At 36.7% G+C, this 17,617-nt stretch overlaps 3 protein-coding genes across 5 annotated transcripts; 1 reads left to right on the forward strand and 2 right to left on the reverse strand.

Moving 5' to 3' along the window:
• Nucleotides 1–1,266: 1,266 nt before the first annotated feature.
• On the forward strand, nucleotides 1,267–6,851 carry LOC118744367 (serrate RNA effector molecule homolog). 3 transcript variants are annotated; one of them, XM_036477329.1, is made up of 9 exons: nucleotides 1,267–1,365; nucleotides 1,953–2,107; nucleotides 2,165–2,337; nucleotides 2,399–2,681; nucleotides 3,575–3,641; nucleotides 3,712–5,109; nucleotides 5,166–5,905; nucleotides 5,971–6,078; nucleotides 6,630–6,851. In XM_036477329.1, the coding sequence occupies exons 1-9, from the start codon at nucleotides 1,285–1,287 to the stop codon at nucleotides 6,706–6,708; spliced, it is 3,084 nt and encodes a 1,027-aa protein (XP_036333222.1). In that variant the 5' UTR covers nucleotides 1,267–1,284; the 3' UTR covers nucleotides 6,709–6,851. The 3 variants fall into 3 exon arrangements, with proteins under 3 accessions (XP_036333222.1, XP_036333223.1, XP_036333224.1); XM_036477330.1 differs by lacking the exon at nucleotides 6,630–6,851 and adding an exon at nucleotides 6,248–6,585; XM_036477331.1 differs by lacking the exons at nucleotides 3,575–3,641; nucleotides 3,712–5,109; nucleotides 5,166–5,905; nucleotides 5,971–6,078; nucleotides 6,630–6,851 and adding an exon at nucleotides 2,934–3,240.
• A 1,414-nt stretch (nucleotides 6,852–8,265) lies between these two features.
• On the reverse strand, nucleotides 8,266–11,614 carry LOC118744368 (SET domain-containing protein SmydA-8). The gene is made up of 4 exons (XM_036477333.1): nucleotides 10,807–11,614; nucleotides 10,381–10,635; nucleotides 9,759–10,320; nucleotides 8,266–9,644 (listed from the first exon to the last, which is right to left on the reverse strand). Exons 1-4 carry the CDS (start codon nucleotides 11,160–11,162, stop codon nucleotides 9,105–9,107), a joined length of 1,713 nt encoding a protein of 570 aa, XP_036333226.1. The 5' UTR covers nucleotides 11,163–11,614; the 3' UTR covers nucleotides 8,266–9,104.
• Nucleotides 11,615–12,530: 916 nt separating this feature from the next.
• Nucleotides 12,531–15,176, reverse strand: LOC118744369 (mitochondrial mRNA pseudouridine synthase Trub2). Its single transcript, XM_036477334.1, has 3 exons — nucleotides 14,940–15,176; nucleotides 14,675–14,878; nucleotides 12,531–13,216 (listed from the first exon to the last, which is right to left on the reverse strand). The coding sequence occupies exons 1-3, from the start codon at nucleotides 15,067–15,069 to the stop codon at nucleotides 12,609–12,611; spliced, it is 942 nt and encodes a 313-aa protein (XP_036333227.1). The 5' UTR covers nucleotides 15,070–15,176; the 3' UTR covers nucleotides 12,531–12,608.
• Between the last annotated feature and the right edge of the window lie 2,441 nt (nucleotides 15,177–17,617).

Genomic DNA, 17,617 nt, shown 5'->3' on the forward strand with positions numbered 1-17,617 from the left:
TTTCGGATTTTTAGTTAGTTAGGGCTTTTTGTATTTCGAATTGTTTTAATCTTATAAGTTTATGCAATTTTCCCCTAAATAGGCGTGAAGCTACTCCAGAAGCCTTCACTTAATTATATTCAGCCTTATATCCTTACACGACAATTTTTCATCCGCCCATAGTAAAACTATGAAAACCAAAAGTGAAAAGTGAACCGGCTGACTAAAATTTGATGGGCTATAAAACTGCGTACTCAAAATTCCAATTAATTTGAAAAATTAAAAATTCAAAACCTGGTTAAAAAAGGAAACTGCGGAAAAAGCGCTCGGAAATGCATCATCAATTTTTTTTTCGTATAACTGTAAAAAAGCAAAAATTACGAAAAAATGCATCAAGGGGTGCGTTCCGAAATGCATCAAGCCAAAGCATCAGTCTCTTTTCCTTCTGAACTATAATTGATGGAAATGCCTTATTTACGCAACTAGGTTCCAATTAGGCATTTAACCGTGGTTGCGCATATTGGACATTTCCATCAATTATAGTTTAGAAATAAATGCATATCATGAACGAAAGACACAAGATCACGTAAGAACAAGAGAGTGAAAAAAGTCGATTTTTTTAGCGGGTTCTACGCCATCTTGTTTCACTGGAAAACGGGCGAAAAGTAAACAAAGCAAAGAAAACAACGAAAACCAAAATGAGCCAAAATTATTGTCAGCCACTTTAAACGCTCAATTTAGGTAAAATGATGCAACAAAATGCTTTAAAATGTGTTGTCATGTTGAATTAACTCTTGTTTACTTGAATAAAAGTGTAAAATAGTGGTGCTTGTGATGTAAACAAACGCTCAGCTGACGAACCCGCTTTCGCATACTTTTTTCTCAAAACCAGTTACAAATACAACGTCGCGTTCTTACGTGATCTTGTATTTTTGGTTCATGAATGCATATCAAGGCACATTAAACAGGTAGTATCAGTAGAGCAAAAACAACATTTGTGTGTATTTTGTTGTTGCTTCTGGTATCAAAAGTGTCAAAAACTGTTCTGAATTTTTTCTTCTAAATCAAAGCGTGCCATGTGAAATACAAAAAATTATAAAAAATAAAAAATTTAAATTGGAAAAAATAAAAATTGATGCAACTTTCTTTCCTAGTAAATTTGTTTGCTTCTCGAAGCATTGATCCATCCTTTACAAGGGCCATTAATTACTGGAGCACCCTGTGTTCACCGCCATCTGACGGTGTATCGCGTAAGCTCGGCACGCTACTCCCATCGCTATGCTCTTTTTGATTAGTTGGCAGCACATGTCATTTATCTGTCATTTGCAGTGGAAAAAGATTTATCGCCAGAAATTTTTTGCAGCGTCTTTCCGAAGTTATTTCCTGGTAAGTTTGTTAACCAATATTTTTGCATGTTAATTTCTTCGACAATATATCGTTATAACAATATACAATAGTGGCAAAGTACGATTTATGTACGTAAATGAGTGCGAAGCGCATAGTCACCATTCGGTGAGGCAGTCACCTAAAAAAGCAAAAAAATATTTGCAGCTCCTGATTTATAAGCGTTAATATTATGAGAAAATTCATCCGGGAAGTGATAAATACACACTAAATACTGTGGAAAGTGATATTAAAAATTCAAAGCTCCATAAGAAGCATTCCTAACATGATACAAAAGTGAGGTTATGTATGGCGCTTTCACTTGTGACTGCGCCAAGTTTCGCTTGGTCTTGTGTCAGCATACACATTCTCCTAAACGTGTTTGGGGAATGATGCTGGAGTGACAGTCCTTGGGCAGCGTCGGTCTTTGTACGTAGACCCGACGGTCGTGGGAACGCCAATTCTCGCGATGTAGCGAACAGAAAATGTATTCTATCATTCTTGGCCAATTTTCGCTTGACTTGCTTTGCAAGTATTTAGTTATTTGCATTACATATCCATATCGTTTCTTAATTACTTTCATAATCTAGGTCATGGCCGATTCGGATGATGAGTATGATCGCAAGCGTCGCGACAAGTTTCGCGGCGAACGAAGTTCAGGAGATAGTTACCGTTCGGAGAGACGCGACGATCGACGAGGCGGCGCTGGTACTAGCGGAAGTGGTCGCGATGATTGGTCGGAGCGGTAAATATGTTTAAAGACTTATTCCGTTATAGAATCTAATGCAAATACTGCAACCAGGAACCCTTTCCGTGGAGGTGGTGGAAGTGGAGGAAGTGGAAGGCCCAGACCCGACTATCGTGACTACCGGGGGGGAGGGCGTGACCGCTACGGGTCGCCAACCCGGGAAATGCCGCCAGCAAAACGCATGCGTCCGGACTGGGGTGACGATTTGCGTGGGAATCCTCGTTATGGTATGGGTCCAAATCTCTTTGGTTTGCCTTATCTAATATATACCCATATTACTGAATGCAGGTTATGATCCATATCTTATGCATGCCTGGAACGAACACTATGCTGCTCATAGCTATCACGGCGGCTTCGCCGGTCATGGACATGCTCCCCATGCAGTACGTGACCAGCCGAACACAAGTGATATGCAGACTCAACCTGCCATGCTTACGTTGAAACAATTCTTAGATACCCAGGACGATGGTATTTCAGACTCGGAAGTTTTGCGAAAGTACACTGAGTACAAAATCGAGTTTAAACGCCAACAGTTAAATGAATTTTTCGTTGCGCACAAAGATGAAGAGTGGTAAGTAATGGGAAAAGCGTAAAAGAAAATTAACAAATAAAACCCCAGATTGTTTCGGAATATATAGCTCTACAACCGTTTGCTACTGTTCTAAACGCGCTTCTAAAATAAAAATAAGCACTGGAAATGTAAAGTGTTTGTTAACTTTCTTTTACTTATACATATGCATATATTTGATTTAACTACCTCTCTGATATGAATTAAAATTTAAAATTGTTGTTAAGTTTTGTATAATCAAGTTTTTCTCTACAGCTATTTGCGTATGGGGAGCTATACGTTACTTGAGATTTGCTGTTGAACTCATGTATGTGCAAAATATTGTGCAGCTGGTTGCAGCAGCAGCTCAATTTTAGCGAAAATGCGCTCGTAGCTACTACAATATGTACCCAACTACCACTACTACTACTACTATCACATTCTCGCGTTGCTCGTATATATTCAGAAATATATAACGAGATTTTCGAATTTTTGTAAATTTTGCACTGGGCGAGCAATGCTCTAGTGTGTTAATTTGATCGCGTTTTAATTTTATCCGCTTATCAATCGAAACACATACCAATAAGATATGAAAAAAATTTTAACCAAGAGGTAAGATTTGGGTATTTAATTCATAGTTAAATTTAAATGATATCGAAGAAAATTTTGTACTTTTCAACTACTTCTACTGGACCAAGGAAAATTCCAAAATTTTAGTTTAGCGATTTTTTTTGTGTGTGAAGTTGTTAATCTTCGCAAAAAGTATTACCTACTGCTAACCATGGGAAGCCAAAACCCAGTTTACATTAAACCAGCATTTATTTAACAACATATATGTATCAAATAAATTTTATAAGCTACATATATTTAACGTATACATTCCGATCGTTTGACTTTCTTTTATTTCCTTTTATTAGGTTTAAAAACAAATATCATCCAGTAGACAGTGTTAATCGCAAACAAGAACAACTTGGTTTCTTAAAGGTATATTACAGTAATTATGCAAAATGCTATGAACAAATATTTGCCTAATCGTATTACTATTTTAACTTAGAAACGGGTTGAAGTTTTCAATGAACTCTTGGAAAACGGCCAAGTAAAAGCAGTGACCGTTGATACATCTCAATCAGATCCGTTGCTTCGTCTGCTTGACACAGTAGTTATTAAACTGGAAGGTGGTACGGATGATGATCTGAAAATACTCGATGAGAAACCTCGAGAGTATACCTTCCCAGAACGAAACTTTGATAAAAAGCCAGAGCGCGACGACGATGTAATTATAACATCCGTGGGTAAGAAACTCAAAGAGGAGGATGAACCTAAAGTCATATCACCGCGGCCGATACGTCGCGCGCCCGTTTCTGATGATGAAGAAAACTGGGACGATGATGACGCCGATGACAATAAAAACTCTACCCACAAAAGTGATGATAAAAGAGATATGTCAGATGACGAAGATAGAAGTGAAGATGACGAAAAGAGCAAGGATAAAAAATCTTTGAAACGTAAACGCACCAGCTCTGAATCATCTTCTTCATCGTCCTCGGATTCGGATACCAGCAGCTCCAGTTCTAGCGATGAAGATGATGATGATAAAATAAAAGACAAATATGATTTGAATATAGTTAAAGAAGAGAAGGTAGAAACCGAAAAGGATGAGACAGATGAAATTAAAGAAAAAAATGAAGTTGATAAAGTTATAGAGGCTGAGAAGGAGCCAGAAGCGGCACCAGTTGAAAGTAAAGTCAACGGTGAGGAAGAAAAAACTCCTGAGCCAGAGCTTTCCCGAAATGGTTTGGAGGCAGAAAAGACGACCGATGATATTACTAACAAAAATGATGGGGAAGAAAATGCGCAAAAGGTGGATACTGATAAAGTGGATGAAACCATGATAGATAATGAAAATAACAAAGCTGTTAGCGCAAACAATGATGATGCTAAAAGTGAAGAAACAAATGCCGATAAAGCGAACTCAGTTGTTGATGAGGATAACAAAGAAAGCGATGCTGAGAAGACGAAAACGAATGACGATCAACCTGAGACTATTGACTTGGACAAAGTCAAGGAGGAACCCCAGCCCCGCGCGCTCCACCGGACTTCTTCAATATTCTTGCGGAACCTTGCGCCGTCCATAACCAAAGCTGAGATCGAAACGTTGTGCCAACGTTTTGATGGTTATTTACGTGTGGCTATAGCCGATCCTTTAGTTGATCGGCGCTGGTACCGTCGCGGTTGGGTAACATTCAAGCGGGACGTGAATATCAAAGAGATCTGTTGGAATTTAAATAATACGCGACTGCGAGACTGCGAGATGGGCGCAATCGTGAATCGTGACTTAAGTCGACGTGTACGACCGGTTAATGGAATGACAGCGCATAAATCCATCGTCCGAGCCGACATCAAACTATGCGCAAAGATTACGATGAACTTAGACGATAAATTCAAGCTATGGGTAAATATTACTTGCAAGTTTAATTGTACATTTATTATTACTTGTCTACTCGACAGGATAAGGAGTCTGATGGGGATGCTAAGCAAGCATGCGATAATTCCAAAGGTAATGGCGACAGCGGCGGATCATATGGCTTTAAGTCAAATAATCCAGTTCTACAAAACATTACGGATTACCTTATCGAAGAAGCATCAGCAGAAGAGGAAGAATTACTAGGCATCTCTGGCGAAAATAAAGAATCGGACGGCGAGATAATTGAGAGAGATGCACCACTTATTTCTGTGCTTGATTGCTTGATTTTATATCTTCGTGTTGTGCATTCCGTTGATTTTTATAATCACTGCGAGTATCCATATGAGGATGAGATGCCCAACCGTTGCGGCATAATACACGCGCGTGGCCCGCCACCCTCAAAAGTCACACAGAATGATATACAGGATTACATAAAGAATTTCGAAAACAAAATGCAAACGTTCTTAGCTAAGGCAACAACTGTTGACGATGAAGAGCTTAAAAATTTAGGAAGCAAAGACGCCGAGGCTGAGGTGGAAAAATTCGTACAGGCAAACACGCAGGAATTGGCAAAAGATAAATGGTTGTGCCCGTTGTCGGGAAAGAAATTTAAGGGCCCAGAATTTATACGCAAACACATATTTAATAAGCACACGGAAAAGGTGGATGAAGTGCGCAAAGAAGTAGAGTTTTTCAATAATTATTTGCGCGATCCAAAAAGGCCACAACTTCCCGAGCATGCCAGCACCACTAAACGGACCACCTCGGAGTCTGGCGGCCTAGGGTATGTTTACCAGTTATAATATTGCGCTCTTGTTTATTTCTAAGCCGTTTTCTATTTTTCGTTAGGTACCGACCACCGATATATCCGCCTGCATTTATGCCACCATACGCTGCTTATGCGCCGCCTATGATGATGCCCGGTCGTGGTGGGCGCGGATTTGGAGCTGGCCGCAGGTAGTTAAAATTTTGGAATCGATAACTTTTTGAATGTATTTCATGTTTTTCGAAGTAGTTTAAGTACTTTATATTGGTCTGTTTATTTTGCTTGTCGAAGTTTAAGTTCTTTATCCACTTTATATTTACGAATGTATTGTGAAATTTGTTGTGTACAAACTTTTTACAGAGAACCAATGGAGCAACAACGTCGTATTATTGGTTATCATGACCTGGATGCACCTGCAAATTTCGATATGTTTGAATAAAATGCTCTGATTCGTAGCAGTACAACTATAACAACTTACAACTGCTCCATTAATTAATTTTCATATTTCTTACAGCCGCTTTCACCAGCAATTTAAATGGAAAATACATTTTTATTTTCTGTCAAACTCCATATAAAATTAAAAAACTTAAAATAACTTTCACTTAAATTGCTTTCGTGAAATTGGCTGTTAATTTTGTTTCTTTAGTTTAATGAACTAAGTAATTTTAAATAATCCCTAAATAAAAAATGAATAAAAGAGACTAAATATAAATAAATTGTATTTATGCTTATATGCTTACAGACCCGCGAATAAGTATCGTCAATTAACACAGTACAGGGACTTGGATGCCCCTCAAGAACCAGTTGACATATTCAACTAAAGCTGTGCTACATTAAAAATTAAGGATTTACTCAAATTGTATTAAATTAAATACCCTAAAATTTTCCAATAATTACTGCACAATAAAAATATCGGAGGAAACCAAGTTTTAGATGCTCGTTTAGAAAAGAATTTTAAAACAAATTCATATTTTTATTAAATATGTGTATTGAAAGCTACTGGTTAATTATGTAGTTAACCGTTGTTCTTTATAAACGTACACTGCCGGAACAAAGTATTGGCACAGCAAATTTTTCACAATATATGCAAACATTTTTATGCTAATATTTTTCCGTCAATTTCGTATACAAATATGGTTCATTCTACAACAAAAAACATAAAAATATAATTCCTAAACTTTGTGCAAGATTTCATGCAAATTTTCAACTTTTTAATTTTTTATTAATTAATTCTTTTTTGGGTATGCAGATTTGTAGCCTAATCAATTTTATTATAATAAAGTACACGTTTATGTAGCTTGGAATTACCGTTGTTCGAAAATACTTTATATGGAGGAAATGCAAAACACCTTCAATAAAAAAATGATCAAAAATCAATGCGATTTTTGACTAACTCCAAACTTGCATTTTTTTACTAGAATTTAATGGGCTGCAAAACTGAATACTCTAATTCTGAAAAAAAATCTGAATAAAAAGTGGAAAATTTGGAAGAAAATTTGCTGAATTTTTGCAAGTTTTGCACAAAGTTTAGGAATTATATTTTCATGTTTTTGTCTTCGGCGTTGTAAAAAAAAAAATGAGCTGTGAAAGGCCATTGCCTAGCGTTAGTACCAGTGTTGCCACGACGCCATGAAAAAATGTATCGTAAAGGAAACAAAAAATGGATCAAATGTATCACAAATTTTTTAATTAGGTATCAAATTATCAAGTATGAAAAAACTAAAAAAAATTCTATTTGGATTCACCATCGCTTTTTATTATTGTCAATAACCGAAAAATCATGTAATTCGCATTCATACACATACATATGTACGTTTGTACATGAAGAAAGATATTTTACATATTTCGACAATCTATCGAAAAAGACATTATTGTTTTTAATCTTGTATAGATACTAACAAAAATATTATGTATAGATTTTATAGAAACTTGAACTCAAATATATGTACATCTTAAAACTATTAGCTGTCGATCATTTACGTTAATTATCAAATTATCTGATACATTCCACGTTAAACTCGTTGGGAACTATGTCAAAAAGCTGATATTGCATTCAGTGTCGACTTTATTTTTACTATGAATACGCCCCATCATATTCTCAACAGTTTGTAATGAAATTCTATTTCTCTTTTCAATTTGGATCAATTTTAAATCTGAAAATATACGCTCTGCAGCTTCAGAGCTATATATGAGGCAAGTAAAGTAAATTAATTAGTTAATGAAATCAGCTCTTTATACATAGATCATTTAAAGCATTTTTCTTTAAGCTTATTTGACCCCGAAACGTTTTAACATTTTCGATCAAATTTTAAAAGCTGCCACTGCATACATACATAAATATTTTCTCTTTAACATGTATCAAAATTTGTATTACGCGAAAAATTTAAGTAAATAAAGGTATCTTCCGAAAATTTGCACAAGCACGAACCACTTTTGAAGTATATGGATCAAAACGGCAACACTGGTTAGTACGCTACGGGCCAGTTTTTCAGTGCCAGTTTAAACTTAGATTAAGTCAACTGAGTTTAAATTGAACAGCTGGCGGACATTTGATTGTCTGATCTTAGCTTAAACCACCCAGATCGGGCGCTTTAACTTAGTTTAAACTACGGCCGTGTACTGGAAAACTGGCCCTATGTTGCACAAAACCACCTCCAGAGGTCGTCTTCGGCGTTGTAAAATAGAATATGCGCTGTGATTGGCCATTGCATACCGTTAGTACGCTATGCTGCACAAAACCATTTCCAGAGGTCGTCCTCGGGCTCGGCATCGATGTCTTTACATCCCTATCTACTATACGTTTTGTGATTATAAAGTGAAATTTGCTTTAGCGCAGTGCTCGATTTCTATGTGTATAAAATTTTGGATTTTCCGAGACAAAATTGTGTTAAAACATAAACAGACGGCAGCGTTGATCCATATCAACTCGGGAATTAACTTCAATTGATCCGGATTTAGTCCGAGTTAACCTGACATCCAAATCGTCACACAGATTGCCTTACTTGTTGGAATCGTGATATATTATACCTTTGAGAATGTATAATCAATCAAGACGAAAAACACCACAATTTTTGCAAATAAGATGTCATTGTTTCTTATATGGCGAAAAATATGTATGTACATCTGACTGTGAAAAAAGTTTAACTTTATGAAGTTAAACAAATTCTATTGTAATTACACTGTATTTTTATTAAATATGCATATTGAAAATTACTGATTAATTATGTAACTGTTGCTCTTTATAAACGTCATTAAGCGCCTTCAGTACAGCATCACTCAACTTGCTGCCAGCGACATTATCCAACTCTTTTTCCAGGACTTTGGCTGCTATTAGAAGTTTCTCGCGAGCTAAATTAAACGCATCCAATGCCCTCGATGCATCATCTTCGGTTTTATTGGCGTTGGCAAGCAGACGTTTACCTCGTTCAACCAGAACTGTTTGCATTTCGTACAGTATAATGCCAACGTAAATTGACAAGCGTATGGTATAAGGGTCTAGTTTTTGACAGATCCCGTAAAGCTGCTCACAAAGTTGTAGTTTCTTAGTCAAGAGCCCATCGTCCAATTTTCCAAGCAAATATCCAGACTCGGTGCCGTATAACTGAATCAGCGTATGTTTCAAATTGAACAAATGGTAATGGTGCGGATGCAAAAACTTTGATAGTTTCTCAATAAGCGCCTCCAGTTGCTTCACTGTGGGCTTGCGTGCCAACAGGCTTTCAATCTCATCGGTCATTTGTGTGAGAAGATATCTTACCTATGTGTGTATGTAAGAAAAATGTGGACTTATTGCTTACATGTGTACTATGTACATCTGACTGTGAAAACAGTTAACTTAAATAAGAGTTACATGTGGATCATAAGTACTCACCTCCTCCCCGCTGATGGTAATCGGGCACTTGTTGCATGCCCAATCGCTCTTCATATCCAGTGGATCCTTCGGCAATTGTATGCCGTCACAAGATTTTCCCTCATCGCCCATGCAAAGCATTGTACTAAAATGGGTGGCATATTCTGTGGGGTCTCGGCACCGTTCACATTTACATAGAAAGTGCTTCGTCATGGCCAAGTGCTCCTGACGCATCTGTGTGCCCCACAGCATATTCGAGTACATGATGATGAGGTGCTCGTCGCGCTCAATATCTCTGCCGGCTATAATGGATATCTTAAAGCCGTTGCGCTGATCAAATTGAAAGTAGCAGTTTGGTTGGCAGGCGTGCTCCATCATGCACGCCATGTAGTAAACGCCGCTCAATTCAATCCCTGATGGCAAATTAATACACATATAATTCGTCTCGATGATGCCACAAATGCGGTGCAGTACCGCGTTGTCATACTCGTGCAGATATTTTTGCTTTTGTTTTTGTTCTACGCTTTTTAGTCGTTGCAGGAAGTTCCGTTGTAGATAGGACACAATCCGCTTTTCGGCATCACTGTACATGGATGAAATATATACTTACGTACTCAAAATTTAAAATTAGTAATTTGCTTACTCGTGTAATTCAGAGCCCACGCGCTCCTTCTCATGGCTTTGCATATCCATCAGTTCGGCCCATTTTTTCGGATTTTGCCGTTGCAATAATAAACACTTCAGCACAACTAAGGCGTCCGTACGAAAGTAGTCGATCAGTGAGCGTGGTTCTGAAGAAGCTGGACCAGGTCCCAACATGAGTATGGCACATTCAGCGCCATGGAGGTCTGCATTATCCAAACCGCCACAATTCGCCGAACATGTTGGCCATTGGCATCTGAAAACGACCATAAATTTAAATATTTATAACTTCCGCTGCCCGGGGTCACCGTGTAGGTATGTACATATGTATAAAAAATACTCAGACTCATTTCTTTTGCTAATTTTTACTCACTTCATAATTTTTACTGTGAGCACAGTTTAACTTTAATGTTAACAAGTTACTCACTTCGGGCAGTAATGAATTCCCATACGGCAGGGTGTGAAACAGCCCACACATGGCATAACTGGCACTTGTTCTTCGCGCTCGTTCAGATACCATTTTGGACCGACAATAATGGGAGTTTCAGTAAAAATGACACTGTCTGCTTTAATGCTGCGCTTGGACTTTAAGTAACGCCCTAAATCCTTATCTTCAGCCATGCGGAATGGCCGACATTCCGATTTATGTTGCTTCCAGTGTTGCTTTTGGTGCTCGGCGCCGCAATATTTGACCATCTTGCAAGCTGAGCAGTAAAGTTTAGCAGGAGTTTGGCACACGGCACAGTTGGTGGGTGAAAGTGATTCTGGCCGTGGGGTCGACATATTTGTTTATCTTATAATAGAGTTTATCAAATTTTGTTAAAGATAAGAATTTTTTAGCTTCTAAACTTTTAGCTTTTTAATTTTTCTTCAACTAATTTAATTCGTGTATCTAATGTAATTCGTGTAATTAATGTATACAGATGAGAATAGTATGTACGAATGCCTGAATTTCAAGTATTGGTACTTTGGTGTTTTATTTATAGCACACTTTCCATGCACTTGTGTGATTTGCTGACACAAAATGCTAAGAATTTTCATGTAAAACATGAAGCAAATATATAATCGACGAAGAATAATATTTGGATGCACGCATATATTCGGCTGCGAAAATATTTAAAATTGAGGACGACAAAAAAAAAGTGTATAGTACACGGAGCTACCTTTTCGATAAAAATTTAAAAAATATCCCAGATGAAGCGTTATTAGAACGTATGTGTACTGATTTAAAATGGAACGGAAATAAACTACACGAAATAGGGAATGTCAAACTATTTTGGTCTTCCATAGAATTATTTTATTTTATGGTATAATGAAATCAAGGAAATAAAAAATTCTTCACTAATACCACAACTAAAACACGGTTTACATAAAATCAGATACGATCCATCAACTATTGTGTCGATTAAAATTTTTCAAAGGACCATTTTCTTCCTTCGATAAAAGTAAATTTGGAAAATATTTTATAATTCCTTCAACGTGCACTAAAACGTTTTCTTCATTTCAGACCGATGGCGTCTCCATACCATTTTGCATGGAAAAGCAAAGACAAGTACAAAACGAAACTAAGCTAGTGAAAAAGAGAAAACTGAAACCAAGTGAAACAGATTGTACAGGAGATTTAATAAAAATACGTGCAACAAAGTAAATAAAACTACGTAAATATACGAAAGATTTCACCACAAAATCAGAATTGTCTGCAAATTCATCGAACTTTCGTGAATACTATAAATTTCAGCTTGAAATACTGTAGCAAAAACAAAAAATTTTCTCGCAAAGAAAGGTGGCTCGACAAAAAGCCTGCAACCACATTGCGAAACAACTGGTCCCCAACAGAGAAGATAGTACGTTAATATGTATAGGTTCAACCGAGATCGCTGCGAACTCGCCAATACGCGGATATAGGCGAGGACCTAACCGTCTACTTCTAACAGCTTTAAAACAACGCAATGCAGACATCCTAATGGTGAACGAGTTCGGGACAACAAAACATTGTGCCAAGTGTTACAACATAAACCTGACGTCCAAATCGCCCCACAGGTACCAATTTTGCCCAAAACGCGGTACCTGTTGGAATCGAGACGTCAGTGCTGGGAAAAACATACTCTACCTGGGAGAATGTATCATCAAGCAAAACGAATAACACGAAAATTTTCGAAAATAAGATGTCACTATTTCTTGTATAACGGCAACTGTGTACATCTGACTGGCAACAGTTTAACTTTAATGTTAATCACTTCTTAATTCAATTTTATCTTGTGTTAATAGATGTGGATGTTGCTCCAGAACCTGTAGCTGCTGTCGCATGTTTTTCACAACACCTCGTATATTCCAGCCATGCCTTAGCAAGGAGTTTTCGACGTTGAAGTGTCCATGCCGTATGCAGCGTATAGCTGTGCAGTGCGCTACTGTTCGTAATTCAATGCCCATTTCATTTACCAACGCTGCTAAGTAGTCTTCACATTCGTTGATAGCATGAACCTCTACTGTAAAATCGGGGCGTTGGAAATAAATCAGTTTGATGCCATAAATTACTGGTTGTGTATTATCAGCTGGGCGAACTAGACCTTTGCAAGCGATTTCATAGGCTGCTTGCGATTGCAGATCTACACCACAGAGTTCGAACATTTTACGTTGGTGTGAAGCTTGCATGGAGGCAGCCAACGAGCTCATCCGTTCTGGATGCACGTGTCGATAATCAGAGCGCACAGTAATTCGGGAATCAGGGAAATTCGTTTCCGTCGCATAACCAAAGCGTCCAGAGACATGATAGGCCCGCAGCGGCCGATTTATTTGTATCTTATGTGATTGGCGTATTCCCTTATTAATTCCAAACACTGAAATATGGAATAATGGTTGAAATTCTATACATCGTTGATGAAATGTAGAGAGGGCCTAACTGACATTTTTTTATTCGGGTTACGATTTTAAGTATCTATATACATATACTATTATCAGTGCCGGATTGAGGGCAGGGCCGACGGGGCCGCGGAATAGTGCCCTCACAATTGGGGGGGCGCCCATATGTGATGACGAAAGAACAAAAAAATATTTTTTCACAGAATACAGGAAAGATCGCGGACATGTCAAAGAATTTGGAAATAAGGGAGGGGTGAGAAAGTACAGGCGGAAATAATAAGCCGGATCAAAGAGGCAAAATATTCGTAGTATTCCATTTCCGTTCCTAACGAAAGTGCCGGGGGTAGTCGTTTAATACTGAATGCAACATGAGCGAAAAGTACAAAGGAGTTCAGGCGAGAACTTCAAGAGAACACACGTGGTATAAAGTCAATAATTAACGATAATGTTGAAATGAAAATATAGTTTTCCAGTTAATGGTATATAATTATTAACTCAAAAAGAGACCTTACATATATAACGGCCTCGAGCCCCACATTCTTAATCCGACCCTGACTATTATACTAAAACGAATCTTCCTTAGAGTCGTAACTTAAAACCCAACGATTTTATAAAATTTTTCAAAACGCCCAAGGCACACGACGAATCTTCCTTAAAAATTTTAGAGTCGTAACTCAAAATCCAACGATTTTATAAAATTTTTCAAAACGCCCAAGGCACAGAATTCGTGGCTACATTTCTTTCTTTATTCATTCTGAACGTTTGGAATAAACTTTTTTGTTTACTTATTCTTTAGAACGTTCCTGATGATATGTTAACGTATATTACAAACGCATTATTCTGGCTGTGAAATTGGATTATCTGAAATGTGTAAAGAAATACAGCCTGTATGTGTTGGATTTTTGCCTTTCCTGTAGAAAATGCAAAATGTCAGTTTGGCTTTTCTATTAGCCTGCTCCTGTACTCCAGTATTTAATAAGCAACGATATGCATGTATGTATATATCGTTACCTTAATATAGAAAGGCCCTATCAAAATATTTGTTTTTTATATAGTAAAAAAAAAAACTATTAAAATTGGAATTATTCAATTGAAGTTTTCTTAAAGCACTGGTTAAAAAAAAATTAAACTAATTTAATGGAGTAGCAGCTGGTATTAAATTCTATTAGGTCCTTAGTGAGTAATCTCTTTGTCTTGTACAGAGCTAAATTTGGAAAATGAGTTGGGGCCTCTCTACATTAAGGTGATAATAGTTGCGTTCCAGATGCTTCATGATATTCACGAAATTCACGATTTGCAGGAACAGCTGTTTCCCCCATTAATAAAATTTATGGGAGGTGGTCACCTGGAACGACTTCCTGTAAAAACCTGTAAATCGTGAAGCGTCTGGAACGCAACTATTATGAACTTTTACTTGGTGTAAAGGGTAAACTTACACAATACACCACTTGTGTGTCTGCCCAACCCAGCTACAAGTGCACAACGTATATCGGATATTTGATATCGTGGTCCTGTGGCCAATATATGATCAGATAAATCAATAGATTCCATCTTTCGTAGCAATGGATTCGCAGCTCCTCCTGGTTCCAACAGCGGTATTTCTAGCTTTCGAGGCTCGCGGACTTGCATTTCATTTAAATCTAAACAAAATTTAAGTACATGAAATTTTATCTAAGCTGTAAATCATATAGATCCTGGTACCTTTGGTTATGTTGTGGAGTATCGCATTTTTTACATGCTTGACTTTCATTCCAGCTGGCTTATAGATGTTCATAATCCCATTTAAATTTTTGAAGACTGTGGGGGCGTCATAAACCTTTGTCAAAGACATTTTGTATCTAAAAATTACATTTATTTCTGTGCAAAATGTGAAAATGTTTTTATTTTCGTCTAAATTCGTTTAACAGCTGATCTCGACAGTAGTTTTACATCCGCCACAGTGTTTAATTTAGTAAGTATTTTACATAAAAATATGTCGCTCTTTTACTAAAAGACTGTCAAAACTCTAAAATTGATATTTTTAGGAGACGCATTTAGTGCCGTTTTCTCATGTAGGTTTTAAAATTTATCTGCCCTTCGAATATATTTTTTCAGTACACAATTTTTGTTTGTAGCCTATAAATTTTAAAAGCTACTTGAGAAAACGACCCTTACCGCCGGTTTCACCAGCAATTTAAATCGAAAATTATTTCTTTATTTCTGTCAATTTCCGTATAAAATTCAAAAAATTAAAATAATTCTGTACTTAAATTGCTTTCGTGAAATTAGATGTTAAAGTTTTAAAATTGATCCTGTAGAAAAAGAAGATGCATATCCAAATTTTTAGCAAATGAGTGTACATATGTAATTGAAAACTGTAAATTCGTTATATAAATCTGTGGTCATAAGCAATAACCGACTAAGTCGAAAAACCTGAATTCGGGAAAAAACGTTTTAAACATTTCGATTGTAATGTTAACCTTATGGGTAAACCAAAATATGTCGTCTATAACTTTTTAAATAGCCAAGCTGGCGAGATGGGGATTTCCCACACACATGTAATAGTAGTTGCAGAATACGATAGCATATATACATATGTAACTCAATTCTTTCTTAAATCGACTTAAGCGGTTATTGCTTATGACCACAGAAATATTCATGAGAAAAGTTTAAGGCTATCTGCCACTTGTCGTGCAATCATGGTTGCGTTATCGTATCGCCCTTAAATTTTGAGCCGAGCACATGCACACTTGTTATCGGCAAATCGTAGAAGATGCAGAAACAGATAAATACGACACTGTAATTTGCTAATCGTTATGCACGCATTGTTTGTTTACATTTTATGGGGAAAATTTAGTGAAAAAGTTAATATTTGCATTTGAATTGCTTAAAAATTAGTATTTCTTGGATACAATTTGTGATAATTATTAAAAATTGGATAATTGCAACAAAATTCATTAAATACCAGAATTTTAACTATCAAATATGGCCAAATTGTAAAAAGCCTCTGCCTGCGTGAACAAAACACATTTCAGGAAAAGAAAAGAGAGATTAATGAAAATTTATGTCTAGAATTGTTGCAGCACAGTTCAAAATTTTAAAATTGCAGGCTTTTGTAAAAATTTTGCGTAAATATCAACCAAAAAAACAGAAAATACCTGCTATAAGCGTATTCTTAGCCGCCAAATCAATAGAAATATCACGACCGTGTGTGCGAAAGTGTAGTCGTCACGTAGTCGTTGCATCATGATTGTGACGTTGAAGTAACTGTGATTGGACGGCCCATGTGCAGAAAGCCTAAGCGCGAAAGCACACAACGTCTATTGCATCACCGTCACCGTCAATGCCAGCGTCAACGGTGATTATGCGGCAAGTTACTCACTATCCATATACCATTGCGCCCGTAAAATCAAAAACTCGCTGCTGCTGTTTGCAAAAATTGCGTTGAAAAAATTTAAGTTTAAATAAACAAACAATACACAGAAAATAGTTGTCACTTGACGCAAACGCATAAGTAAAGTTGAAAGTTGAGCTAATTTGTGCGTCACCGTCACCGTCAGCCTTGTTCATGTAACTTGCTTCATACAAATGGACGTTATGTACTTTCACTTTAACACACTGTTACATAAAATCATCCATGATAAAAAAATAGGAAGGTAGAACCGCTGAGAGGAATTTTTCAAATTCTTGACGTTTGCAAGCAATTTAATTTTAAAATTTTACTCACAAACTCACGCACACATTCCCATTTTCAATCTCGAACAACAAAAACTTTGAACAATCCCTTTTTTTTACTCTAAATTTTATGTGATTTTAAAATGTTGGCAAACTTCAAAAAAAAAATCATGGCCGACGAATTGAGAGAACGGTTTCACCTTACCATGTTTTTAGCATGAAATCATCCACTGTTCCGAACAGCTGGTTTTTCAATGCGACGCTGTTCGTTTCCTTTGGCAGTTTTCATAAAATTTGTCAAATGTTAATTAGGGTTGTAAAAAAACATTGATATTATCGATATTTAAGAATCGATATTTCGATAGTTCGAGTATCGACTTAAAACATCGATGTTTTTACCGATTTTTACAAATGGCTTGCTGCTGTCTTTAAATATTGCATACAATTTGAAATTGGATATATATAGCTTGTGTTAGAGAATGAAATTAATTTTCATAAAAAAGTAACTAAAATTAAATACGAAAAAAATTAATTGTAAAACTTGTCAATATGTGGTGGGTTTATATATTGGAACGTAGTATTATAGAAATGTATTTAAATTTCAGTTTAGTTGTTTTTCCGGCCCGCCGACTTTTCATTCGACGGCCAGTTCGTCGGCTAGTCTATACGAAGTTTGTTGGCAAATTGGGTGATGACGCTAAGCGATTTTACAATATCACTGATGG

The sequence above is a fragment of the Rhagoletis pomonella genome, unplaced genomic scaffold (assembly GCF_013731165.1).
Source record: "Rhagoletis pomonella isolate Grant_MI unplaced genomic scaffold, Rhpom_1.0 Rhpom_scaffold_00008, whole genome shotgun sequence".
NCBI classification, from domain to species: domain Eukaryota; kingdom Metazoa; phylum Arthropoda; class Insecta; order Diptera; family Tephritidae; genus Rhagoletis; species Rhagoletis pomonella.

What these genes read in the sequence shown, in the direction of transcription:
- LOC118744367 (XM_036477329.1), top strand. Translation starts at nt 1,285, where the DNA reads ATGTCATTTATCTGTCATTTGCAGTGGAAAAAGATTTATCGCCAGAAA. An exon ending in CGCGATGATTGGTCGGAGCG is followed by an intron (nt 2,108 to 2,164) that starts GTAAATATGTTT and finishes TACTGCAACCAG; the next exon opens with GAACCCTTTCCGTGGAGGTG. An exon ending in GGATTTGGAGCTGGCCGCAG is followed by an intron (nt 6,079 to 6,629) that starts GTAGTTAAAATT and finishes ATATGCTTACAG; the next exon opens with ACCCGCGAATAAGTATCGTC.
- LOC118744368 (XM_036477333.1), bottom strand. Translation starts at nt 11,162, where the DNA reads ATGTCGACCCCACGGCCAGAATCACTTTCACCCACCAACTGTGCCGTG. An exon ending in GGAATTCATTACTGCCCGAA is followed by an intron (nt 10,636 to 10,806) that starts GTGAGTAACTTG and finishes GGTCGTTTTCAG; the next exon opens with ATGCCAATGGCCAACATGTT. An exon ending in TTACCATCAGCGGGGAGGAG is followed by an intron (nt 9,645 to 9,758) that starts GTGAGTACTTAT and finishes ATACACACATAG; the next exon opens with GTAAGATATCTTCTCACACA.
- LOC118744369 (XM_036477334.1), bottom strand. Translation starts at nt 15,069, where the DNA reads ATGTCTTTGACAAAGGTTTATGACGCCCCCACAGTCTTCAAAAATTTA. An exon ending in ACTCCACAACATAACCAAAG is followed by an intron (nt 14,879 to 14,939) that starts GTACCAGGATCT and finishes AATTTTGTTTAG; the next exon opens with ATTTAAATGAAATGCAAGTC. An exon ending in ACACACAAGTGGTGTATTGT is followed by an intron (nt 13,217 to 14,674) that starts GTAAGTTTACCC and finishes TCCATATTTCAG; the next exon opens with TGTTTGGAATTAATAAGGGA.